The sequence below is a fragment of the Mustela nivalis genome, assembly GCF_964662115.1.
Source record: "Mustela nivalis genome assembly, chromosome: 14".
Classification (NCBI taxonomy): domain Eukaryota; kingdom Metazoa; phylum Chordata; class Mammalia; order Carnivora; family Mustelidae; genus Mustela; species Mustela nivalis.
This window is the reverse complement of record NC_139033.1, coordinates 7747564-7775147: the sequence shown is the minus strand read 5'-3', so window position 1 is coordinate 7775147 and position 27584 is coordinate 7747564. Positions and strand designations below refer to the sequence as shown.

Here is a 27584-nt window from a genome sequence, read left to right as displayed (position 1 = left end):
ATTGGGACAAGCAAACTGGTAGGAACCACAAATGTGCACCTTTTACAAATGATGAAACCAAGGCTCAAGGACCTTAAATCCCTAAAGAAGCGGTAGGATGGGGGTCGGGGAGAGTACATCAGCTACGTGCACTGTAGGACCCTGAGCGAATGCTGTCCCCTCTCGGGGCATCAGCTTCCCCACCTGTAAAACGGAGGCACAGAGCTCCGGGAGACGGTGGCTCTCCAACCTTGCTGTGCATTAGAAACCCCTGGGGACCTTCTGAAACTCCTGATATCCTGGCCAAATTGCAGCCCAATTCAATCAAATGTTGGGGGTCAGAGCCAGGCATGGGAGGGTTGGGGGGTTCTGTTTTGTTTTGCGAACTGTCCAGGGGATTCCAACATGCAGCCACCTTTGGAAACCACTGGTCTACGAATTCCAATTTGCTGGCTGCCTAGGACATTCCTGAGATGACCTGGTATAGAAAGAAGGTATTGGGCCAAAAATAAAATTAAATTAAATATCCAGAATCGGCACATCCACAGAAATGGAAAGCAGATTAGTGCTTGCCAGAGGCTGGGGGAGAGAGTTGGAAATTACTGCTTAATGGGTCTGAGTTTGCTTTTGGGGGATGAAAATGTTCCAGAACTAGAGGGAGGTGCTGGCTGCACAACGTTATGAAGGTATTAATGCCACGGAATTGTACACTTTACCACAGTTAAAGTGACAAATTTTATGTTATGTCTACTCTGCCGCAATAAAAAAAAAAAAAAAAAAGAATAAAAATTAAGTAATTCGATTAAAAGGGGCACACAGGCTCAAAGCTCGGTCCCTCGACGCAAACTTGGGTTCAAATCCCCGCTCCTGCAACTTGGTAACTGGATGCTGTGTGACCTTCAGTGAGTGACCTCATCTCTCTGATCCTCTCTCATGGATGGGGGAAATGGAGGTGAGAGCGACCCACCTCGGGACCATCCTGAAGCTCCAGTAGAAAATGCTTGCAGTGCGCGCTCGCTCGAGGGATAGGTCCCACTTGGAGCCACAGGAACGCACCTTAGGGATTTCAGAGACCAAGAACGCGGGGCCCAGAGAGGGAAAGGACTGGCGCACAGCCACCCAGCGGTGTCGAAGCCAAACAGCGCGAGAATCCGGGTTCCGGGCCGTACCCCGCCCCTCCACCACCTCCCACCTCCCGCGCGGGCCCGGACGCCTGACTCACCTGGTCCCCGGGCGCGGGGCGGGGCTCCCGGCCCTCACCTGGCGCTGCGGGCGGCCCACACCCGCCTCCCGCCTTTCATCTCCCCTCCCCGTGGCTCCGGGCGCCGCTTTCCCAATTGGCCTGGTGACGCCAGGGCCCGAGCTCTGGCTTCCGCGGGGTGCGGGGCGGGCGGGCGGGGCCGCGGCCAGGTGGGGCCGCCGCCAGGTGAGGCCCGCCCGCCGTGCCGCTTCGCCTCCTCCCGGTCTGTGGCGACACCTGCCGGCCGGCCGCGAAGGGACGCCACCCCCGCTCAGAGTACCTGCTTCTAGTTAACAAATTAATTCTTGAGCACCTACTATGCGCCGGGTATGGCCCTGGGTGTCCGGGATTCACACCATCCCTGCGCCGCTGGAATTTATAGACTACCAGAAAATTCAGATGCAACCAAAGAAAAGATGTAAGTTGTATCTGTCCTTGCTCAGATACACAATAACTAGTCTAAGGGGACCACGGGAGAAGGCTTAGAAGAAGCTAAAAATCTCATGTGAAAAGAGCGTCAAAGTAATCTAAAAATTGGAAACGGCACGTGGGAAGGCCCTGAGGTAGGAAGGTACCTGGCTGTTTAAAGAAAGCAAAAAGGCCCTTAGCTGGAACCTAGCAGGTGTAATACAAGGTAGGCAGAGACCAGAAGAGACACCAACTATAGTCCCCCAATTCCCACTGGAGGACTGAGACCTGCTGGAGGAAAGGACTTGCCCTGTGGTCCAGAGTGAGGTAATAACAGCCAAATATGCCCAGTCCAGGGCTCTCCCCACTACTCCAGGCCTGTCATGTTTGTTATCGGTGTCCAAGAACCCATTCATTCATTCATTCATTCAACAATCATTTCTTGAGCAGCTATAATGTGCCAAAGCTGTCCTAAGTATTAAGGATATAATGGTAAAGACATACTCCTTGACATGCCCCCAATGAAGCATGTAACCAAACTAGGAAGATTAGAGAAGGCTCCTCCTTCTTCACGAGATATACCCCAACGGATGAATCTCAAACGGTGGAAATCTGGGACAAGAGGAACCACTTGTTTGTAGATGCAAAAAATTAGCCCACAAAGGGAATGAGTTGGAATATTGAGCTGGATTCCTACTGAGATGCCAGAATCTTGGTGGCAGATTAAGCTCTGAGGGTGTGTCTTAGTAATAATCATTCACCCCTGGAGAATGGAGACTGGAGAGTGGAGAACATGCTTCTGCAGGAGGGTCCTCACCGCACCCCACCCAGGGCAGGCTGAAGGGGCTGATGTGATCCACCACCACCATCCGTCATCATCGTTTGGAACCTACAATCATTGCTTCCTGAACTGACTGCTCACCAGCTCCCAAGTCCTTGATTTACAAACCAAGAAAGATTTAACAATCACTCATCCCATTTGGGGCAGGGACTCACAAAGATAGAGCTATCCCTGCACAGATCACAGAAGGGACAGGTTGATGTTTAAACAAATCACTTCAGCATGGTGTGATAAAAAGCCTCACCGGAAGGTGGGGGGCGGCACCTGGGTGGCTCCGTGGATTAAGCCTCTGCCTTCGGCTCAGGTCATGGTTTCAGGGTCCTGGGATCGAGCCCCACATCAGGCTCTCTGCTCAGTGGGGAGCCTGCTTCCCCCTCTCCTTCTGCCTGCCTCTCTGCCTACTTGTGATCTGTCAAATAAATAAAATCTTTTTAAAAAAGCTGCACCAGAGGTTATTTCCATTTTCAAGCAAGCACGGAAGGTGGCAGGGTTTATCCTGCCTGAGAAGGCCTTGCGAGAGAAGGGATGTGTGAGCCAGGAGACCATTGATGCATCACAGTCCCCAGTCCTGTGGTTCTCAAAGCGTGACCCTGAGGCAGCAGCATTTTTACCACTTGGGGATGTGTTCAAAATGCAGATTCTGAATCTGAAACTGTGGAGTGCGCCCTGGCTGTGGGCAGTCTGTGATGCTGGGGCTCACTGGAGATTGAGGGTCTCCTGATGAGGAGGGCAGGCCTTAAGGACACTGAAAAATCTGTGTTTTTGTTGAGCGCCTGAGTGATGCCCCTAATCTGAATGCCTGGAAGCAACACTTGGGTTGAAATCATTGCTTTTGCTTTTCCCCCAATTTTTGCTTTTCGTTTCTCCTTTTGTCTCAGGATGATTCTTGTTTGTTCTCATGGGCAGTCAGGGGCACACCCCAATGCAATGAGAACAAACATGACCACTAGGGAGGGATCCAGCAGACAACCATCCACGTGCCTGGGGATCTCCTGGGTTGAGCTCTGGAGGTCCCACATCCCCGAAAACCCTTAGATCTTAAGCGAATGGAGCATCCCATACCCATGTGATACACTCAGAGCTGCGAATTATGGTTTCTACAACCTTTTTATGCCACTCCTAATCCCAGTCCGCATTTTGTGACCACCTTCATGGTCATCTTTCTGACTGAGGATTTCCCACCCACTTTAGCAAAGCTCGTCAGCACCATATTACACATTTTACTTCCATGGCTATTGGACTGAGGAATATCTTTAAAACATGACTGTATAAAGTCAAAAGTGAACATTCCCTGATTCTGCCATTCCACTCTTAGGAGAAGCTTCTAGAGAAGTTCGAAGAAAGTTCATTGCTGCATTGGTTGTAACAGTACGGAAATACAGAGGCATCCTAAATGATCAGTAGGACCATGGACAACTATATGGCACTGTTGTCAAGTCATGGGCATGAATGGACCAAAGCTGCATGTATCAATCAACGAGGATTTATGAAAAATGTAGTGCGGTGAGAAAAACATCTAGTAGACCATTCATAAAAACTGCAAATGCACCTGTATAAATGTTTATGGATCCTTAAGTCATACAATTCTTTAAAATAGGCATGAGAATGATGCACTGGATACTGGTTCTCTCCAGAGGCAGGGGACAGGAGAGCAGGGAGGGAATAAGCCCCCACAAGAAGACTTCCACTGTGTTTTTTTAAAAGATTTTATTTATTTATTTGACAGAGAAAGAGATCACAAGTAGGCAGAGAGGCAGGCAAAGAGAGACGGGGAAGCAGACTCCCCACCGAGCAGAGAGCCCGATGCGGGGCTGGATCCCAGGACCATGAGATCATGACCTGAGCTGAAGGCAGAGGCTTAACCCACTAAGCCACCAGGTTCCCCTTTCACTCTATTTTTTAACAGCATGTTTTATCTCCTTAGCTGCGACACATGCAAAGTCATTCTATTATTCTCCGTGCTCTTCAGCACATCTAACGTAGCTCACAAGTGTTTCTGCGCTACCTGGTGGTTTGTGCAGAGATCCACGCTCTTCATTACCCAGAAAGTCTCCGTGGCTTGATAAAATTTGAAAATGTCTGGGCTGCGTAGTCCAAACAGGAGTTTCTTGTGCTGTTTTGGGTCCGTATATTTTCTCAAGAAAAGGGTCTGTTCATCTGTGAGTTCCCTAGGCCTAGCAAAGAGCTCAACACCTTGGAGGTGCTCAGTAAATGTTGGCTAACGAGGAGAATACTGACCAAAAGTCTTCATCTTCTAGATGAAGAGATGAGCTGGGGGGTGAAGGGGTTTAGCTCCAGCAGCCACTGACATAGAAAGGGAAGCAAGGAGTCTTTCAAATTCCCCAGGACACTGCATGGCCCAGTGCTCCCGTGGTTTCTGCCACCTACTCCCCACACACGGACACAATGCTTGGTGGGTCCCTTTTGGATTCCAGAGACAACATATGTCTGAGTGAGCTACTTTGACCTTCTATGGAGGGACGCATAAGGCTGTCCATGGAGAGTGGGGACCAGGACAAGAGAGGCTCTGTGGGAGGGTCAGGCTGCAACACACACAGGACAATACAACAATGGTTCTGCTGAAGTAGAAGATGACACCGCCATCTGGATATGTGGGACCCCTTACGCCAATGAGCCAGAAGGAATTTAAAAAAAAAAAAAAAAAAGTAACGGACTGGCTGGAGTGATTGACTGGAATGGGCGGCTTGCCCACAGTGGAGACAAGGAGGGCCATGTCCGGAACCAGGGGCTTCTCTGGGGGCCTCTGGCCCTCCCCTGCCAATAGTAATGGCTGGTACGAAGCTATAGCACCCCCAAAAACCACAGCACCCACATCAGAATCTCAGAAGGGCAGATTTGGGTCACCCCCCTCCAGGCAAAGAGTCCCCACCAGCTGAAGTTCAGAGTTCTGACCAAGAAGAGGGACACAGAGGGGCCAGCCTCTTGATTTCGGCTTAAGTTATCATCTCAGGGTCGTGAGATCGAGCCCTGCATGGGGCTCCCTTTTCAGCAGGGAGTCTGCTTGAGATTTTCTCTCTCCCTCTCCCTCTGCACCCCCACCGTGCTCTCCCTAAGATAAATAAATAAATCCTAAAATAATACTAAAAAGAATAGGGACATACAGAATGAGTACTATTAGAAGGAAGTGGTAGATATAGATTAGGACCCCAGGACTGTGATCACAGCAAAGGGGAGGTAGTGACTTTGCATAGTTCCTATTTGCTTGTTATAACTGACACACAGCAAATATTCGTACACTGTGTATTTATTGTTACTATTAATATATAAATATTTCTATGTTGGCTTTGATTTTATACGCTGTTGTCTTTCTTCTACCTCCCGTTTTTATTTTTTTATTTTACAGACAAGGTATTAGGAGTCACCATCACTATATAGGCTTTAGGGAACAGAATATTCAGCGGGTCCATGCCTGGATTTCGGGAATGATCTATGCCTCCAATTACAGCTGCAGTAACCCTGGGGAATGTGCCTGCCCTCGTTTTGCAGAAAAGAGTGAGAATTTATTTGTACAAACCATGGCTGTGTCCTGTAAGATAGGAATATAATGTTATTTTGTTGTATATAAAACATAAATGTGTGTAGCCGGGCACACACGGACGCAGAGGGGTCAAGGGAGGTGATGCTGTCAAAGGAAGAGGCGATTTATTGCCTCTAGCTCCAAATTCACCTCTTGCCCGCTCTGTGAAGAGGAATCCGAGCCTCTTAAATTATCTTCCTTTGCCAGATGGCGCGATATTGAGCTTTACCTGTAGAAAGAGCTGGAAACACTTTGCAACAGGAAAGAAAGGGCTCTTTGCTGGTGCTGCACAGGGCTTGCGGCCCGGCCTTCTCAAGAGCGCCCCCCAGTGTCCGGCTCCTGCAGTGAACGCAGTGGCAGGTACGCGCCGCTCCCACCTTCCAGGTGGTTTTGTAGCAGAGCTGCGCCTGGAAGGAGACACCCTGAGAGAGCTTTTCTTGACACCCTAATGGTGGGGGGCGGTGGGAGATTTCCAGCAAGTTCTGCCAGCCCGGCCCCACAGCATTTCTCCAACATCTGGCGAACCATGGCCAGGCCCGCTTAACAAGGTAGAGCTCTCAGTCTCTCTTTGGGGGCTCTACCTGAGCCCTGGGGTAGGAGCTGCTGCTTCCAGCTGCTGCCCCTGTGTTCTTTCGAATCCCCCATACTTCCCACTTAATTTTCACCAACAACTTAAGACAAATGCAAACTGTCCTTGGGGAAGAGGACGACCTAAGGACCATCTCAGACCTCTCCTCCCCCCTCTTCTTCCCCTCCTGTCCTCCTCTGTCCCGCCCTCCCTCCTCCTCCTCGCCTTATCACCCCCCTCATCCCTTTTGAAAAATAAACAACTCCAATTTTGTGCACTTGAGATGAAGATGCCTCGGATCCATTAGTGCTTGGCAGAGGGCTTCCTTCTTTTGCTGGGATGTCACTCTGGAAAGGGGTGGGCAGAGGGCACTGGGCAAGCTCAGAGGCCTTCATGGCCCCCAACCCAGCCCCAGTACAGCACTAGCCTCCCTCCCTTCAGGCACCTCCTGCCAGCTCCCTCTCCAACATGTGCTCCTTCAGAGTGTGCGGATTGAAAAATCTACACAGAAGAAGTCGAAAGAACACTGAGACCCACAGACAAGCCCCAAGGGATGGAGTGGCCAGAAATTTCCTTTCATTCATCCCCTCTGCCCCCGCAGAAGCGAGGAGATCCACACAGCGTGGGTACCTCCTCCTGGTCAGCTGTACGGTCCAGAAATAGCGGTGCCTCACACGTGTGTCATGTGAGAATATATGTAATCTGTTACCAGGTGGCTTTTGACAACAGATTATGGGATATGCTGTGCCTGTCTGTCACTGGGGTCTCTTGGATGGATGACAGTGGCCCCGCATATTGGAAAGCAAGGGAGCAACTTAAAGAACAGAATAGATTCCAGATTAGCATGGAAACGAGTCTGTGATGCATTCATAAGGAAACACAAGCAGCTAGTAAATGTATATGTGAACATGAGTATTTTTATTAAATCTGGAAGGATTAGGCCCCGACTCCTCAAAAATCTTAATTGCATGGGGGAAGGAGTTAATGAATGCATCACTTTCAAGTTCAAAGGCTTCAGCAATATTTGACTATTTTATAATGTGTGTATGATCATTTCTTAATAAAACAGCTGTTTCTGATTTTAAAAAAATCAATGTATGAAATGCACAAACAGATTTACACTGGTCAAGTCCCCTCTCCAGACCTCAGTTTTCCCATTTGTAAAGTGGGGATGACCTTCTTTCCCTCTCACTGTTTTACCTATTTAACAAAGGTTTATATACACACCTTCTCTGTGCTAGCTACCATTCTAAGCACACTATAAATATTAACTCAATCTTTAAGAGGCTTTAAAGGAGAGACTTTTAATATCCTCGTTTTGTGGGTGAGGGAACTGAGGCACAGAGAGGTTGAGTGACTTGTCTGAGCTCACCCAGCTAATAAATGGCAGAGCCTGGGTTCAAACTCAAGCAGTCAGGCTCCAGAGTCCAGCTTCTTAGCTACTACACAATGTTGGGAAGACTCAGTGGAACACATAAAGGTATCAGTACTATTTGGGGGAACTCGTGACCACTTCTCAGATTCTACCAAAAAATGTGCACTCCCCACAAATCACCTGGATGGCCCCTGGCCCATAAAAGCACTTGGGACCCAACTGCTGAATGAATGAATGTGTGAATGAACAAATCTGTAGATATCTGGATTACAGCCTTATTCTTGTTAGGTTTTTTGCATGGCCAGCCTCTAGACCCAGAGTTAGCACATAGTAGGGCCACGGGATGGAGGGACAGGAAGAGGGAGAGAGAGAAGGATGACTAGCATTTGGCACACAATAGGCCCTCAGGAAATGACTGATCCATTATAGTGGGATGGTTTTTCTTCTGTTTTGTACAGCCCCATCCTGACCCTTCCACTAGACAGGGAGCTCCAAGGGGACACCCAGCCCAGGGCCTGGCATAAAGTAGGTTGAGGAACACATGGCTAGGCAGAGTGGACCTGAAAGAACAGAAAGAACAGAAAGGACCAGGGCTGGACAAGACTCAGTCATAAGAGCTCAGGCAGGCTGTCCCCATAGCACAGCACCCCTGCCTCTCTGGGCTGCTCAGGATAGCCCTTGAACATGCCCTGGGTAAGAGACAGTAGGCTCTGCCTCTGTGAGGCAAGGAAACTTGAGAGGAAAGCACTAAGGGCAATGGAGAGAGCCTGAGGCCAGGCAAGGCTGGGGAGGAAACCTGCTGGCCATCTGCTGTGGGTCCATGGGGAAGAAACCCCCTATGCCGTGTTCTTTTTTGGAGAGGAAGGGAAGTCCCTACCTATTCCATCCAGGAGAAATCAGCCTGACCCCAGGGAAAAGGTTCTTAAGGGAAAATATGTTCAGGCTTCCCCCAAAAGCCAACTTTCCTCCCCCCTCCAAAAAAGCTCCAATGTCCACCCTATACATAATCAGACCCCTGGAAGAATCCATCTCTGCCCACCTGAGTGAAGACCCCTAGAGGCAAGATTCAAAACCAGGCCCACTCATCCTCCTGAAACTTGGGTCTGTTTTCGCCCACCTTCACCTCCCCACTTCCCAGAGAAAGCGCCCCTCTCATTAACGGTGGTAAATGTCCATGTGCTTGAGAAGAATATGCAGTCTCTAATTGTGGGGTTCTATGCATGTCCATTAGATCTGGGTTGTTAATTGTGTTGTTCCAATCTTTTATGTTCTTACGTCACGTACAGCTCTCGGTTACTGAGAAAGCCATGTTAAAAATCTTCCACACTAATTGCAGATTTGGGCTATGTTAAGTGCAACCAGGTTTAAAATTATTAGAGCTTCCTGGGAATTAAGTCTTTTAACATTATATTGTCAGCCTCTTTATTTCTGACAGAGTTCTTTGCCATAAAGTCTTCTTAGTCCGATATTAATATTGCCGTACAAACTCACTCTTTGCTCTTTGCGTTCACCTGGCTTATGTCTTCGTGTGCTTACTTAACTCTATGTGCATCTAGTTTAGCTGTGTCCTTTCTAAACAGTATGTAGCAGGTTATTATTTTCATTTTTGTTCTTAATCCAATAAGACAATGCTTCTTATTGGCAATACTGATCTATTTTGATTTATCTATATCTAATAACCTATTTTGCACTATTTATCATGCTTTTTCTATGCATCTTTTTTTTTTCTCTCCCTTTTCTGCCTTCTACCGGATTGCCCTGTGTTCTCTCCTCTCATTTTTCATGGGTTGGAAGCTAACATTCCATTTTGGTTATTTTAGTGTCTACCCTTAGATTATTAGTTTGTCCCCTTGGCTTTGAGCTAATTGCAGACTGAGTTAATCAACATCGTTCCCTTCCTTCCAGGCAATACACAGATGCAACACATTGTTATTCAAATCATCCTGGGACAGTATTTCTTTCCACGTGGTTTTATGCTCTCAAAATACTCATTGTTTTATACGATTATTTCATTTAGATATACCTACCTTTTTATTTCTGTCCAGCACTTCTCCCCATATTCCAGCTTCCTCCTCTTGCCCTTCGTTTTCTTCTTCCTACAGTACAGACATTCACAATTGTTTTAGCATGTCAGTTGATGACAAAAAGCCTTTCTTTTGTGTATATGAAAATGCAGATCTCAGCCCTCACTCTTGATGGACAGTTTTGCTGGGTATAGAACTCTGGGTTGTCAGTTACTGTGTTCTCAGCACTTTGAAGATGGTGACTTTTATCTTCTATTGTTGCTCTCAAGAAGAATGATGTCAGGCCTTTGCTGTCATTTTCTTAGTTGATGGCAAAATTTCCTTTGTCTCTGTGTTCTGCAGTTGTATTCTGATATGGGTTTATTTTTGTTTATCCTGTTTGGGGATAGTTGTCCATCTTGAATCTGAGGATTCATGTCATTCATCAGGTATAAAAAAAATACTCTTTGAAAACTCAAATTTTCTCTGCTCTCTCCCACTAAAATTCTATTGCATGCCTGTCAGATCTTTTCATTCCAACACCAAGGTCCCTTAAACTCTCTCTTTTTTTTTTTTAAATTTTCTGTCTGTTGGTCTCTTTGGGTAGCACTCTGGGCACACTTCTCTTCTCATTCACTAACATACTCTTCATCTGTCCTATTTACTCCAAACACATGGTCATTGTTAAGTCTGCTGCTAAGTGTTGTTCTATGCATTAATTTAAAGAACTCATATATTATAATATCAAAACTTTGTTTTTAATACTTACATTATATTGATATAATTAGTTGTTTTCTTTACAATTTATTTATTAGTTAAAGCATTTAAGAACAGCACTCCGAGAAGGGAACCCTAGGCTTCTGTCAATGGCTCAAAAAGTCATGGCACAAGGAAAGCTGAGATGCTGGGTTTTATTTATGATCCAAAGATTTTAGGCATTTTGTAAGCATAGAATCTTTGGTTCGGTAGTTCATGATATCGCCAGGAAAAAAAAAGGGCCAAGTTACTTTTGGAGATGCTGATGAATCTCCCCAACCCTTCTGGCCCTGAGTCCATGGGAAGATGGGAAATAGAGTCAGGAAAGCTGCAAGCCTTAGCTGCCAAATGAGTCTTTTCTCAGTTTACCCCTGGCTGAAAAGGACATCAGACTGGAGATAATCGGCACAAATGAAGAAGATAATGTGATAGGTACTCAAAGATGTTTCCTTTGGAAGGAACCTTTCCATGACTGAGAGCCAAGTGGAGAATGAGCAGGGATGCACTCATGCCAAGTTCCAGGAGTTGGTCCAGGTGCTGAGAGAGAACCAGGCTGTACGGGGTGTGGAACCCACCTCTGGGGACTTCACAGTCCAAAAAGGGACAGGCCCACTTTCACTTAATAGGGAAAGTGGGGCTCTCAAATGCTTCCCAGTTGTTGGCAAAAGTAACATGCATCCAGATGCAGGAGCACACCTGTCCTAATTCTTCATGGTTTACAAGCTGCTTTGATGCTTACAGGAGTCCATGAGTCCCCCTTTTACAGAGGGGAAACTGAGGCTCCAAGGGTAAATCATGTACCTTTTCTGTGCTTCAGCGTCTTCTTATGGGCCAATGAGGACAACAGTGGTACCTACCTCCTGAGGCTGGTGTGGGAATGAACTGAGTTGATACACACACAGCCATTACAGCAGCATAGCAGGTAACAGAAGGAACAGGTACAACAGGAGCATTGGTGACTAATGTCATCCCCACCTCACATCAGAATCTAGCCTCCCCTGCACCCTCATCCCTCCACTACCACGCCATTTCATTTTTGTCATAGCACTTATCTCTGACACCATGTACTTATTTACCTGTGTGTTCATTTATTTATATGTCCCCATAGATCCCATGTGCCAGGAGGCAGAGACCTCGTCTGTTTTATTCTCTGGGTGCCCTGGACATGGTGGCACCTGAGAGCTATTTCTTGAATCTGTAAGCAGCTGAGAAACTGGCAGGGGCTTGATGTCAAGGAATCCCTGACTAACTTTGAGCCACAGGCCAGCTACTCACTGTAAACTACAGAAAATAGCTTCAGGGATGCCGCCGACCTCATCAGCCACAGGCACCCTTACGGTCAAGGCCACAGTGCACAGCCCTGACTCTTCCAGCAGCGTCATCATCCTGCACTACCATTATTTTGTGCTCCCAGCACGCTCTGCTGGGATCTCTACTTCTAACACCTATTGGCGATTATGGATTTCCTGGACGGTAGGGAAGATTCTTTAAGACAGGCACTAAACTCATCAATCTCCAGTGAGTGCAAGCCATCTAGAAGATCCTTAGATGAGTGAATGAATTATAAGTGACACCAGAGTGGAGTTACCAGATACAATATAAAACACCTAGTTTAATTTGCATTTCATTAAATAATGCATACCATTTTGGTATAAGTATATACCAAGCATGGCATGGGATATACTTATGCCGAATAGCTGCTGTTGCTTATCTGACATTCAAATTTAAACTAGACATCCTGGTTTGTTTGTTTAATTTGCTAAATTTGGCGACCCAATGGCAAAGGCACCTGCAGCGAGGGACGGGAAGGGGTGACAGAGGTCAAACCTAAATACAGGCCTGGGCTTGCTGGGGAGGTGAGCACAGCAGGCAATACAGTAGCAAGAACACTGGAATCTAAAACGTGTTCTCGATCCAGAGAAGGTGGCAAGGTCCTGGGGTCAGCCCCTCTGCCTCTGACTCTGTAAAGGGACATCAGGGCATACTTGGGGAGGATGGCTGCAGGAGGGGAGGGGAACTGTTGGGAGATCACTCTGGTTAAGGAGAAGCTCTCATTTCATAGCCTGGCGCTCCTGCGGGCTTATAAAGTTCCTCAAGAAAGGTGTGTGTAGCTGAAAACACATGCCCAGAGGCTAGTTCCCCTGGTCTTCCCCCAAGATAAACATAAACTTGAGAGATAAGCAGGGGCAGGACACATTTTCTTATAATTAGGAAACAACGCTTTCTTCCAGGATTAAAAAACAAGCAAGAGAAAGAAAAACTGCCCCACACAGGTCCACAGAATTTGACAGATTTTTAAATTTAACTCCTTACTATGGAAATTTCCCAACACAAAAGTAGAGAGAAGAGTATAACAGGCCCCCATGTATCATCAGTCACCTAGATTTAGCGATTATCAACACTTTGCCAATTTCGTGGGACCAATGTCCTGTTGCTTCACTTCCCCCCCAAACAAACATGCTGGTTTCCCCTAGAAATATTTTGATAGCAAATCTCAGACATCGTATTGTTTTATTCCGCTGCATGACTTTTAAGGCGTTGCAAACCCACTGGCTTTTCTCTGAAAGAACCATAATCCCATTTTATGTATCTGGAAACTGAGGTCCAGAGAGGAAAAGTTCTTGCCCAAAGGGACAGAGGGGCACCGTGGGGCCAGCACCCAGCTGCCAGGACCCGAGGTTCTGAGACTCCATAAGGCTCCAGGCTCAGCCCACAAGGGCACAGAACTGAGCCCCCAGCCAGTCCTCCTCCTCCTCTTCCCCAAGGCAGGGCTCCAGACAGCCAGACTTTGATCTCTGCCAGGGCCGAATTCCAGATGGACGCCTCGCCAGCCTGCTAGGGCTGGGCGATTGATGGGGTGTTAATGATGTCAGGGTTTACAGACAAACTCTGGGCTGGGGCGGGGTGCGGAGGGCCGATTGTCAGCCGTGATGGGAACCAGACACCTCGGCACCACCAGCTCACGGAAGAGATGCAGGGCAAGGAGAAGGGCCTGGTGGCTTCTCACACCAGAGCAACCAATAGAATCCAGAATCAGGGGAAGGCAGGTGGTGCCAGATCCTCAAGGATCTCAGGGTGGCCCCGGAAGTGTCAGGGGTGTACAGAAACCCCTCCACGGGAATCTCGTGGGCAGGGCTCCCGGCTCAGAGTCCAGGGTCAGCCGCTGAGAATCACCACACTCCATCTTTCCCTGTCGAGGGCCTCAGGTTGCTCATCAATAACATTAAGAAGGTGTGACCAGATCAGAGTTCAGCAACATTTTCTGTGAAGGGCTGAAGAGTAAATACGTCAGCTTTGCCAAACACACATGCTCTTTTGCAATTACCGGATTCTGTCATGGTAGCGTGAGAGGTGCCATAGACAAGATCCAATCCAGTGGGCATGGCTGGCTGCCAATAAAACTTTATTTACAAAAGTAGGCAGTGGGCCAGATTTGACCTTTAGGCTATAGTCTGTTGACACCCTTGAACTAGACAGTCACGAAAGGTTCTTTGAACTCTGAAAAATGTGTGAGTCAGAGATTAGAGTTCACAAACTCATACAACTATGGGGCCAGGCAGATAACATAAAGGAACACAGTAAAAGCCAATGGAAGACTGACTAAGGGTTACCACTGGAGAGCTCGTGCTTGCCCAGAAGGGTGGGGTGCCCTCTACTCAGTTCCAGCCGGCGTGGTCAGGTGGAAACCAATTTGCTCCCAGATGTGAATGATAGGTCAAGAGAAGTTAGAAATCCACTTTTTTTGGGGGGGGTGGGAAGAAAGTGAAATACATTTGAAAATATTAGTTATGAACTCAAACTTAACAACAACAACAACAACAAACCAGTGTGTGGCCCAGCACATGTGGCCACAGGCCAAATGAGGGCCCAAGGGCCAGCCATTGGCAAACCCTGCCCTACACTGCAGTTTCTACACTGCAGAAACAGTGTTAGTGATTCACAGAAGCCCAGAGATTATGTGGGGGATCACCTCAGTGAACTGGTTGTTTTCTTCCACACTTGGAAGTCAGACGGGAAGGTCAAGAACACTAGTAAGGGAGGATCCTGGCCTCAGCTCCTAAGCCTTTGTAAGCTTTGGAGACCTTTAACCAAGAATCTCCTTGCCAGGGTATTTGCCTCAGGCCCAGAACCAGTGACCTGCGAGGCTTCGTTGCCTAGGGGTGAGAGGGGGATGCAGATCCTCTACTTGGGAGGAAGAAAGCCAGAAAGTTCCTCCAGTCATCTGATCTATACCCGCAGATGGCCAACCAGCTTGGGCCCCTGGAAGCTTTGCCCCTCTGAAGCCGGACCCTCAGGAAGGCCCGTTCTGCTCTGGAAACCACTGTCTTCCTGGCTGGGCTGGAAGGGGCCTGGGTGGCCGGCCTGTTAGGGTTCATTGCCAACTGTCTCTGAGTCAACATCCAGACAAGATGAGGGATTCTAGAAAGGGCTACAAAAGGCATGAGGCAGAATAAGCATATGTGTGCTGCTAGCCCAGGACAGGGATGTTTATTTTTATTTGGTGGTGGTGGGGGGAGGTTATGGCCTATAGGCCTGGGAGCCATTAAAAAAATGCCTATTAATCTTCCTGTTGGTCTCAGAGGGTAAAATTAGAGCCAGAAATGAGTCTGGAGCTCAAAGGACATGGGAAGGATCCGACAAAGCTCGCCCGTGTGAACTGCAGAGGAAGAAAAGATGCTTCCCGCCACTACCCCACACGAGTTACCAACCGCGTCCTGGTTTTTCTTCCTTGCGAAATCAGGTTTACTGAGGTATGATTTTTCAAAAAATGCATGCCTTAGGGTGCGGTCCTGTGCAAAACAGTATGGGGCGTCTCAAAAAATTATAAATTGAATTCCCATTGAACCAGCAATTCCACCTCTGGGTATATACCGCCAAAGAATTGAAAGCAGGGTCTTGAAGAGGTATTTCTACACCCATGTTCCTGGCCAACTCGATTCACAAAGGCTAAAAAGGTGGAAGGAACTTCAGTGTCCGTGACTGGGAAAACAGAACGTGGTGTATCCAAACAGTGGAATACTATTCAGCCTCATAAAGGACGAAAATCCTTGGCTAAAATTTAAGGACACTATGCTAAGTGAAGTCAACGAGTCACAAACAGACGATATGAGGGACCCCAAGGGGTCAAATCTACAGAGCCAGAAAGCATAATGGTGGTTGCCTGGGGCAGGATAGGGAAAGAGAAAGGTGCACTCTTTAATGTTAATATGGTTGCAGGTTAGCAGGATGAAAAGGTTCTGGCAGCGGATACCCCCAAAATGTGAATGTCGTTAACACGGCTTAAAAATGCTGAAAACAGTAAAAGTTTACATTGTATGTGTTTTACCGCAATTAAAAACTAAAAGGAAAAAAAAAAAAACTAAAAGGATTACATGTCAGAAATTATAAAATATTTAGCAGTTTACTTAGCACAGATTATTAAGGAATTATTTAATTATCAAAATTATTAAAATCTTAAAATGCACTTATTTTAAAGGTAAAGTTCCTTGGGTTTTGCCAAATGTCACATCATCCCAATCGAAACAGAAATCTATCCCTCATCCCAGAAAATTCTCTTGGGCCCCTGCAGAGGTCTATAACTGGTTTTCAACAGCAAAATCAAAGTTTAATTAGAGGATGGATATCCCCACTGCCCTGGGGTCTGGGCCAAGCCTAAATCTTAGTTTCACACTCACAGGACCTTCTTACTGGCCTTTTCTAAGGTTTCTATGGAAGGGGAAGGAGGGACAAGAGGAAGGACGTTTACTTTCACTTCATTTCGAACTAGTTGAAGCAACACCGTTAACCATCCTTTCCGTAAACATACCCCCCTCACCTGGCCCCAGTGCCCATCCAGGACTCTGTCCCCAGGGGCTATGCACCCAAGCAAGGGCTCCCCTGGGAGATTCGACTCAGACCAGCCATCCTGGTCTGCCCCAATCAGCCTTGACATCTTTCTTGCTTTAGAAACGTCTGATTTGGGACCCATAAAGATTCATCGGTGAAGGTCGCCCTCTGGTGGGCAATCTTGGACACACAAAAACTATGGGTTTCTCGGTTCTTGTAGAACTTCCTTTGAACCAAAATATTTGAGTGCGGAAATAATAACTTGACAGTGGAGAAACCCAGAAGGCATGGCCTTGACTAAGCTTAACATCACTCATAATAGGAAAGAGGGACGCCCTGTGCCCTGACATGATGCACTGGGAAGGGCATTTCTTCCGTGGCTTTCTTGCCCCAAAATGCATAACCTCAACCTAACCATGAGACAGCTTCAGACCAGAGCGTGGTGGGCAGCGTCGGCTGAGGTTTGGACTTTATTTCTGAGCTGGTGCAGAACAGAGGAGGCACAGGGTTGACCGAGAGTCCGCCGTGCAACGTGCACGCAGAACAGGCCGCCCAGAGCTCCAAGTGAGGAGAGGGCACCTATGGGGGTCCCATGAGTGAGAGCTTGGCTCCTGTGACAGTGGGTTGGGGATGGAAGGGGTGGTGGGAGAAACTCGGATTCTGCGCTCATTTTGAAGGTGGGGTCAAGAGATTGAAATAAATGGGTCAGACGTGGAGGGCGAGAGAAAGCAATCTGTCTCCAGCAACCCTGAGATTTTTGGCTTGAACTGGACATCTGGAAGAAGAGAAGTTTGAGAGAGAAGAAGCAGGTTTAGGAGAGAAATCCACTTCACCCGTGTTTGAAATGCCTACTTGCCAACACGTGGAGGGTAAAGCAAGCCCTTCTGTGACTCTTCTGGACAAAAGGCGAGAACCGACATTTACAGAGTGCCTGCTGCGGGCCATGCAGGGTAACACACCACGCTGGGGTCAGCTCATCTGCTCTCCAGGGAAATGACCTCTCCCCATCTCACTGACAGGGGAACAGGCACAGTGCGAGCAATAGACCTTCTCTTTCATGTTTAGAAGGTTCTAGAAAAATGGCTAGGTAAGCGCTCATCAGCCATGGTTCCTGACTCAGCTTGCTCATCGAACGTCTGCTGTGTGCGGGAGAGGCCGGGTCGCACAGTGTGGTCAGTGCCGCGACGGTGGAAACGCCAGCCAGGCCGGAGTCCCGAGAGGGCCAGGGAAGCCGGCCAGGATGGAGTGGGCAGGCCTGGAGACTGGGGGTGAGCAAGGAGGCCGCTGTGAGGCCCAGGTAGGACCTAGGGTGACAGGAAGACATGAAGGTTCCCGCAGTGGGCAGCTGGAGTCCCGGGAGAATCACCGGGGTCCTGTACAGATCCCTCGGCCTTCGGTATCCGAGGTGACGGTGGCGGAGAGCCCAAGATCCGGAGCTGTGAACCGGCTCCACGGTGGTCGCCGACCTCCATCTTGGTTTCTAAGCGGCATCTGGAGAAGTCAAGGCAGGTGACTGCGCGGGAAGACGGGCTCAGCGGGAGCCGGAAGCAGATCCGGTTGGCGCGGCTCCTCCCCACACGCCGCTGGCCGGGAGCTCTCCCCTGGTCTCGCCCTCCGGGGACCGCTCCATCTGCGCTCCCCGAAGCTGTGGAACTCCCGAGGGGACTCCGAGCTCAGGCAGACGGCGCAGGCGCGCCGCTCGCTCCGGACTCCGGGCCTCACTCGCGGTGTCCCGGTCGGGGTTCTGGGAGTGGTGCCGAGGGGCCGCGGGGACGAGGGCGGCCTCCTCGCCCTCCGCCCACAGCGGCCGCTCTCCGCCTCGTCGTCCTCCTCCTCCGGCCCGGGTCCCCCCCCCCCCCTCCGTTCTGGCGGCTGAGCACGCTCCAGGCCACGGCACGGCCCCGCCGCCAGGCTGTCCTCACCCTGGGACAGTCCTCACCGGCTGCCTCCCCGCCCCCGCTGCCGGTGCGCTGAGGCGGTGACCTCTGGGGTCCCCGAGTCCCCCCCAACCAGCCCCGACCCCTCTGTCAGCAGGCTCTGCTCCTCCTATTTCCCAACAGCCCTCCAACCCGCCGCCCTCTCCTCAGCGCACGCCGGGATGTGGGCCTCCATCACCCCTGCCTGCCCCTTCGCCCTCCTTCCGCACCACAGTAACGGTTCTAGAAGGTCGGCGGCTCCAGTGTTTAACTTCCTTAAAACCGAGTCCCCGCGCTCCTCAGAAAGGCCTTAGCGCTTGAGTCTGGCCTACGCGTGACCTCGGCCTCCGGCGTGTGTCTCCACCGCCGCTCCAACCCTCACCCTGGCCGCCTTGCGCCCCCTCCCTGGAACATTCGGCACCCCGCCCCCACGGCCGCCCCCGCAGCCCCCTCACTTGCAACTTCTCCCAGCACGCGAGCACAGTGCACTTACCCGCGGTGGCGGCCCTCGCGGTACACGCGGCGTCGGCGTGGTCTCTCCCGGCTCGTCTCACAGCTGTGAGCCACGTCAGGCCCGGCAGGGGGCGTCTGTCCTGCCGCCCGCAGTGTCCCCAGGCCCAGCCCCAAGAAGGCCGAATGACTTCGAGAACTAGCCAGGGACAGGACATGGCGGGTGGGGAGAGGGAAGGGGAGACGGCCAGGGCCGAACGCCTTTCCGGACTGAGGAGGACTAGGAACAGAGCTCGAGGAAGGATGAACCTGGCCCCGCCTAGCGCGACGTGACCGTGGACTTCCGCGCAGGCAGGTGCAAACAGGAGATCTGCCGCCACAGAGTCGGGAGTCACGGGGAAGGACGAGCCGACCTGCCGGAAGTACCAGGAGAAGAACTGTCCTGAGTTTGGACCTGGTCATGGCGGGTGGCTCTTTATCAGCCTTGCGCCTGCCCACGTTAGCAGAGTAGAGGTTGAATTGGACTAGTATTTCTCAAAGTGCGGCCCACTGACCCCTGGAGCGGAGTCGCCTGGGGAGTAGAGGGCATTCGAAGCAGATTCCTGGGCCCGACCTGCCGCCGACTGGCTCAGAACCTGGGGCTGGCCTGGGAATCTGAATGCTCACTGGCTCCTGCAAACCACGGGTTGGCTTTCCCGAGACTACGCAGTGAGTGAGGCGCTCATGGGAGGAGCGGCCCGGCTGCGACAGAGCCAGGATGCGCGCCCTCTGGGAGGCAGGGCAAGCCGATGGAGGCTGGAGGGGAGCCGAACCTAGAAGCCAGCCCCCCACCACCGGCGGAAGAAAGGAGTGGGTTTGCGGGCCGCCCTGCCTGGACTGGGAGCTGGCTGCTGCAGGGCGGGCCATTCAGGCCCATGAGAGTGGGAGGTGGGATGGTGGATAAGAGGGTCTCTTGGGGTTTTTGTTGATTTGTTTTTGAATGGGAACGAAAGCAAGAGTATTCTGAATGTTTATGGACTGCTTTACGGTAATCGCTGACAGAATTCAAAGACGAACGTTTCTTTCCAAAGTGTTTTGAGAGATAAAAGTAAATAGAGTCCATACACAAAAAAGGCAAAACTAAAAAGTAAAAGCAAATAAATATGTGTATTTTCATAAGAATTGGCTGACAAGTCAAAATATAACACAGAACAGGAAATGCAAATGGTAAAAATCACCCTATTGAAATGAAATGATTATTCTGTTAAGAAATAAAATGCAACAATGTGTATGAACAACACCTAACACAAAATGACAAAGGTTCAAAATAAATGGTTGGTCAAAGATATAACACCAGGATTCTAATAAAAGGAAACAGGAGTGGCAAAATTAATATCAAAAGATAATTTAAAGCAAAAAGTATTACGAAGGGTCAAGATACAGAGATAAATTACATAACAAAATACATCATAAATCTTTATGCACCAATAACGTAGTACAAAAGAAAAAAGGACAGCCCCAAATCGCAGTGGGAAATTTTAACTCCTGCTACCTACCTAGGACAGAGTCTGAGGTCTTGACAGGGGTGTAAAAGAAAAAGAAAATACACCCAAGATAGAATTAGTTGGTTTCAAATCTTAATGCTTGGCGCCACACTTCCAGTAGGATGCCTATGTGTCTAACACTCCGAAATGCAGTAAGCCTGGCTGAGGAACTAATTTTTAAATTTTAATGGAATGTTAATTGAACTAATTTTAATTAACATTCCATTAAAATTTAATAAATAGGGATTCAGTATAAAATGTTTTTCTTTTCCTATTAAATGCAACTTTATTATTTGGTAGAACTACATTTTATTTTAACCATCGAAAATTTAGCTTCCAGATTTAGATATGCTGTAAATGTACAATAAATACTGGATTTTGAATACTCAGTGCAAAAATAAAAATGCTGAATATCTGACAATTCTTGTAAGATTTTATGTTGAAATATAAGAACCTGGACATAATAGGTTAAATGAGATATATTATTAAAATTAATCTCACCTTTTTACCTTTTTTATGTGGCTACTAAAATAGAGAATTACATTTCTGACTCACATTGTATTTCTGTGGGACAGTACTGCCCAACAGGACACACCTTGTTCTGAAGGTTCCAGAGAATGTTTGCAAGAACCAATCATAACTAGATTACATTGCAGTAAGAGAAAATTAGAGTCCAAGAGACTTTAAATTTGAAGAGAACTTTCCTTTATTTTAAAAAAAAAAAAGGAAATGAAGAACTAAGTCTAAAAATAAGAATGAAAATGCTAAAACATCAAGACCTGCAGGATGTAATCAGTTTTACCACAGTCCCGGATCAGTCATTTTACCCCTTTCGAGTCAGACACCTCTGAGAAGGGGATGCAGCAGACCCTCTCCCTAGACAAAGGCACACACATGAAGACTTCTGTGTATCATCTGAGCAGGGCCACCTGCATCCAGAAGGCCCCGGGCTCTAAATGCCTGTGTCATCAAAAGTGAAAATAAATTAACTAAGCAGGCAATTAAGATTCAAGGAAAATGAAACAAACCCTTAAGGAAACTGGGAAAAGGAATAGCAAGATAAAAGCCAGGATAAAAACAGCAGAATTGTTAAATCAATGAGCTGTTTCTTTGGGAAAAAATTAAAACAAAGAAACAGCACCCTGCTAGAAAATAAATCAAGGAAAGAAACTCTGCGTCAATATTGTTACAAATGAGAAGGAACATATGTGACCAAAAACAACACATTCAGGATTAAGGGAGTACTCTGCACAATTGCATACTAATACATTAGGAAAACTCAATTTTTTCCCCTATAAAAATCCAAATTACCAAAATTGACAGAGGAAATAGAAAACCTAAATCAACCACCAAGAAAGAAGTTCCTGTATTTTCTAATATATATATTTTCTGCTCTCCAAAAAGGCAGCGAGATGTGGTGAATTTGCTTCTAAATTATTTCCAATTTTTGAGGTGGATTCCACTCTTTCAATAGTCTGTGTTCAGCTAACGTTTCCTGGGTGCCTACTCTCAGCCCAACACAGTTGTCATGCAAGGTCAATGCTCTTGTGTCCCAAAAAAATGACTGGAAGGTCATCAGTTTCATCCTGGGAGGCACACCTGACCTCCCTCGACCTGACAAGGGAGATAACCTCTCTAAGCTTTGTGGAGAGATCTATCAACAGGAACAAAAATTGGTGTACATGTGTATATGTGACCATTATCTCTTCCAGAATGAGAACTCATATGCATGACAGCAGACAGGAAGTTATTTATGTAAACAAGGCGTATAAATTTACTAAGAACATCAAGACCTCTAAGTGAACAAAGATTTAAAAGAGAGAAGCTAACTGACAAAATGTTTACTGAAAGATATTTAAGCTCAAATTAAATAAGACAAGTACTATTTTACATGTTAAATTAAACTGATTTTCCCCCAGAGCACACATTTTGCCTTGTGTTAGCCTTTTACTCTAAGCTCTGGTGTGGCCGATTTTCCTGAAGGTTGTCTGGCTTTCTGAAACAGGTAGATTGCAATGTGCCGTATTTACTAAAGGGCAATGAAGGCATAAAATAGGCAGCAGCAGGCAGGACACACCATGTGCGGCTCATTTGTACGTGATCTGCCTGATCTGAGTAGGGGGTGATATTAATGACTTTTCAGACAGATTTGCTTTGACGCCTAGAAGTGAACAGCACGGAGTAACAGCCCAGACAAATGCAGTTTTTAGCAGATTATTAAAACAAAACATGTACTTTTCTCACTCCCCTGCTTGTTTAAAAAAACAAACAAACAAAAAAAACTGACACTGACCCTCATGTTGTCTGTGCCTTCCTATCACCTGGTAACTAATGTTTATTGAGGAAATAACCTTTTACAGAGAAAAATCAATACTTCAGTCTTACCCAAGCTCCATCCTGAAGATTAAACTTTCTTCCTCATCAACTTCTATTTCGTATCTGCTTCATTACTTTGGAGTTTAGACAGAAGCAGGAAATGTCAAAAAATCTTTAAAAAAAAAAAACTTGACCTGAAATTTTCAATTGCAGTAGCAGAAGACTGGTAGGTCTGGTTCCAAGTGGAGTAAGATGCCCAGGGCAATCGTTACAACCACACAGTGACCCGGCACAACAGAATTTTCTAATGGTGTCTCATTAGGTATTAATGGCATTAAGTAATTACTGTGGAAGTGAACTTGTTGTCAAGGGTATGTAAACAAGCAAATCATTTAACAACAAGATAACATGGCGATACATTAAAATTGCTTTTTGATTGGATTTTAGCATGTGGTAGATTCAAAAGTGAAAAAAAATGTTCTTTACGTCATGGCTTGTGTGTGTTAAGGACAAGTGGCAAGGACAAGTTTCAGTATGTGGCTCCTGCTTCAGCAGTCTTATGAGAAGTCTGCTTTTAAAATCTTCTACGGACAAATTACACTTTTTACCAAATATATATATATATTTTTTTTTAGCTCTTTGATAACTGTTGGGAACAAATCCTCGCCCCACACCTTCCTAAAGAGCGGGAACAGGAAGTGGCGTGGAATTGGAGCAAAGCAAATGGCTACAAGCTGATGGTTCCTGAGCGCCCAGATTTTTCTTCACCTGATTTGCAAAATGTGTAAATGCACTCAACAATTAACTTTTCCTGCCTCAAAGAGGTTTGGCTGCAGTTGCCAAATTGGTGCAGCCAGTGCTTATGAAAACAACATTCACAAACTATTGGATCAAGTCCCACCCGATGTAGGAGTTAAGTATCTAAGCTAATGAACACTTGTAAAAGTTATCATCTAATTCTGCTTATTAAAGGGACACAGGAATCACTGGACTGACCTGATTACAATGGATCTGGGGCATGTGTGGTTCTTTTATAATGCTTTTGGCCAGCAGCATTACAAACAGTGCCGTGGTGACGGGTGAGGCAGAGACGGGAGTGGTCTTCTAACCGAAACGTGGCCTCGCTGTCCACCTTCTTCAGTGGTACAACTACAATAACATGGTCACGGCATTGCCATTTGCAAAGCATTTCTCAGACTCATGCCTGTCCTTCGTTGGCAGATAAAATAACAGAGGCTGAGCAGTCTCAACAGCTTTCCCTCTAGGCTCCAACAATGTTAAATTCAGAACAATGCATATTTCTAAATGGATGGAGGAAGGTTAAAAGCAAGCTCTTTTAACATTTAGTCAAACTTTGACTGTAAGCTCTGCCAAGTCCTGGGGTTTCCCATTTGAGCTAGATTCTGCCCCTGAGAGCCTGTGGTTCTCCCTAATGGATGGACCCAAGAAGGAGGACACAGTGGCGGCTGTGCAGTCAACCAGCACCCTGAAGGCACCTGCTGTATTCGATGGCATTCTACTGTCACCAGCCTGTGAACAGGGCAGAAAGCAAAGAAAGATCTGTTATTTCTAAGGAATATCAAAGAGAAATTGGCCCAGACCATGAAGAGAAAGGAAGTGTAAAACAGACTTATAATTTGCTCTAGGATTGACCACCATCTGTGCGTCATAGATCTGATCTACTCAGAACAGTTACAGAACTAACCACCAGGGCTCCTACTTCAACATCATGTATATAGGCTCTCAACACGAATGTGGGAATGCACTAATACCCTGGAGTATGAGAACACCATCTGAGAACGACTGTTGGTTAGGGGGGTCATGGCAGTAAAGTCCTACATCCATCTTACTCTGGAAGGTAGAGCCTGGCTCCTAGCCAAGGAATGTTCAATCCATTACACATACACCTTCTGAACAGGTGTGGATCATTTTGTTACAAAGACAAGATGGGAGGGGAAAAAAGCCACTCAAAGTTTCAGTAATTCAATAATTTATTCCTCTAAAAAAGTGTGTAAAAGTATATAGCTCTCATTCACAAGGTATATATGAATGACATTTAAAATGGAGGCCTTTTAGTATTGTTTCTTTTTATCAAAGTCTTTAGTGTACTGTACCAGCGCTATACTGTAGTTTTAAATGAACTTCACATATTTTTGTATTCTTTCAAATTGTTTGCTATATATAAAAGAAGCTCACTGCAAAATGCTTGAAGGAAAAAAGGAAACAAAAGAAATTCAGAACTTCCCAGAAATGTACAGCTTTTACATTTAAAAAAGGTTCTGAAATATACATACAAGCATGCTGCACAATCCCACCCTCTCCCTTCCCCGCTTCCCCTTTTTAGTTCAAACCATGGTAAGAGTTCTGATTTCTGCAGAATTTCCAAAATTAAAAATAAAAAAAAAATAAAATAACTTCTCACTCTGTAGCAAATCCAGGGCTTGTACATTTCAGATTAATTCAGTAAAAAACTCACAAGTAAAATAATGCATATTTAAGGGAAATATTATACAGACTTTTTCACACAGAAGTACATAATAAGATTTTTTAAAATCTATTGCCATTCATTTATTTTTGCACAAAAACGTATAAATATGTCACCAGCTTTTCTTAACTTAAAAAACTTAAATAAAAGACACCAGATGAAAACTACCCTTTGCTGCCTTTTTTTTTTTTAATTTTTGTAGGGGTTTTGTTTTTTGTGTTTTTTTTTCTTTTTTTTTGCTTAGAATTGGGTTTTTAGGGAAGAAAAGCCCCTGCATTAAAAACAGCCCATATTAAAAAAAAATTCAAAGTTCTGATGAATTCTGGGAAAAAAAGCAACCCCAAAGTGGTAAAAGATTACAAATATCTACTTTACAATTTGTCTTCTCACCAAGATAACTTTATACAAGTTTACAATCTTCATCATCTTATGCTCTTCAAAAGGCCTTGAGAATTTTTCCTTTCTGATTAAGAAAAAATAGCACTGCAATATTTTTAAAGTCAATTTTACACTGTACATATTAGATACAAATGGTTTGATATATCAGATTTTTTTTAACCTATACATTGCGAAAGTCACCCCCCCCAACTGGTGGCACAGAGAATAAAATTATCCATTTACAAGTTACTTCTCTGCTTACATATTCCCACCACACAACTTTTTTTAATATAATGTTTTAAACGTTAGATTATTTCAAGAAAAATACTTTTACAAAATCATATCAGTTATTACATTTTTCCTTTTTTTTTTTTGTTGTTTTGTTTTGTTTTTTTGTTAATAACCAGGATATGGAAGTCTCTTGGAAGAACTTTAAAATTTGCATGATTCTCTCCACAGATGACTAGAGCTCAACAGCCTGACCAGAGCGGCTTGCGGGAGGCAAGCCCATGCCCACTGCCCTCAGACAGAAATACGCTGCAACATCAGGGTCAGAAACGGGGTCTTAAAGACAACCCTCTTGGGCCTGGAATGAGGAGTCATAAAATACTTCAATTAGCCATTAATGCTTTAAAAAGGTATTATTTTTTTTTTTTTTAAAAAGTCCCACCACAAAGGCTCAACTTCAAGTACTAATTTAATGGTTAAGTTGTAATATTTCTTTGAAATAATATTCCTATGGTCCAGAAAAAAGTCACCATATTTATAACTGATTTTATGAGCAAACACTTTCAATTATGATATGTACATGAGTCCCTTTTGAGCTAATGAGAGGAGAGACCTGGCTTTCAGTAAGAATTCACTAGAAAATATATTTCCGTTGTGACTATATAAAACTAATGAAGGTACTTGCCTCCATGGCTCTGGGTTGAGCTTGACTGCCTTCTGTATAAAAAATGTTATCCTTCATGAAATGCTGGCCACTTTTAATAAGAAACATGGCAGAATGTTTACCCAGTTTGTTCTTAATAAAGCCTACTGCTGGGTGGTTTTGAATATATTACTTTTTAGGCATATCTCCCCAATCTGTTTTCACTCCTTTTCCGGCTTTTAGGACAGAGGTATGTAGTCAAAGAATCCTATGGTGGATCTGAGTTGGGTTTCAGCTACTGTACCTGGTCCTCATGGATTAAAAAAAAAAAAATCAAAAAGTCACAAAAAACATGACAAAACAACTTAAAATAAATAAACAAAATGAAGACGCCTCCAGACCTTTTGTTATCTACACACAGGTATGAAGTCAACCAAAGCATTCATGCTGATCTAGATGGGAGCACTAGGGAGACAGAAACCCCATTATGAAGTCATATACTTGAGCTGGTTCTTATCTTTAAAAAGTCCCAGATTATGGAGTTCGGGTAACCCACAGGCCATACACCAATAACTAGAGGATTTCATCCAAAAGGGCTAAACTGCCCTTGTTTTTAAACAGAGACTGGAAACACAGACTCTTGTGCAAAAGGATACTGTCTCTTCTGTTTCCCTCTTAAAAACCAATAACAAAAAAACTTCCTGTGGACCAGTGGTTTGGGGCTGCACACACCATAACCCTGGCTAAAAGTCACTGCTTATGGAAGTCTCCGGGTCCACGAGAGAAGTGTCAGTGAATCCCTCTGGGAATGAGCACTGCAGAGGAGTAATCACAGTGCAGGACTGTAGAGCGTGGTCTCAAGAAGAGGACGTGGGGCATTTGCAGAGTGGAGCAGGCTCCTCAGATGAGGCTGCAGGAAGGAGGAACTGAGCCAGAGAGAACAAGTGCTTTTCCAATTAAAGTATATTCATGATGGCGTTGTACAACTGAGTGAGCACCACAAAGTGGACGGGAAGGCAGGAGGTGCGGTCCTGGGTGGCCGGATTGCACGTGAGCCAGGACAGAGCGTTGTACTGCTCCAAAACAAACCTGCCGGAGAGAAGACACAGGT

The 27584-nt window shown here is 46.3% G+C and overlaps 1 protein-coding gene and 1 long non-coding RNA gene across 3 annotated transcripts in view; both read right to left on the bottom strand.

Moving 5' to 3' along the window:
- The window catches only part of LOC309848259, a 59197-nt gene extending 39360 nt beyond the window's left edge, over positions 1–19837 (bottom strand). Inside the window, exons 1-2 of the long non-coding RNA XR_014302928.1 lie at positions 18944–19837; positions 9977–10045 (exon numbers count right to left, since the gene is read on the bottom strand). This is a non-coding gene — a long non-coding RNA (uncharacterized lncRNA). The remainder of the gene's footprint in view (positions 1–9976; positions 10046–18943) is intronic.
- Positions 19838–20027: 190 nt separating this feature from the next.
- Positions 20028–27584, bottom strand: part of MED13L (mediator complex subunit 13L) — a 291359-nt gene continuing 283802 nt past the window's right edge. For both annotated transcript variants that reach the window (XM_082699757.1, XM_082699758.1), the window contains exon 31: positions 20028–27562. In XM_082699757.1, the coding sequence (XP_082555883.1) occupies positions 27430–27562 (133 nt within the window). In that variant the 3' untranslated portion in view covers positions 20028–27429. The remainder of the gene's footprint in view (positions 27563–27584) is intronic.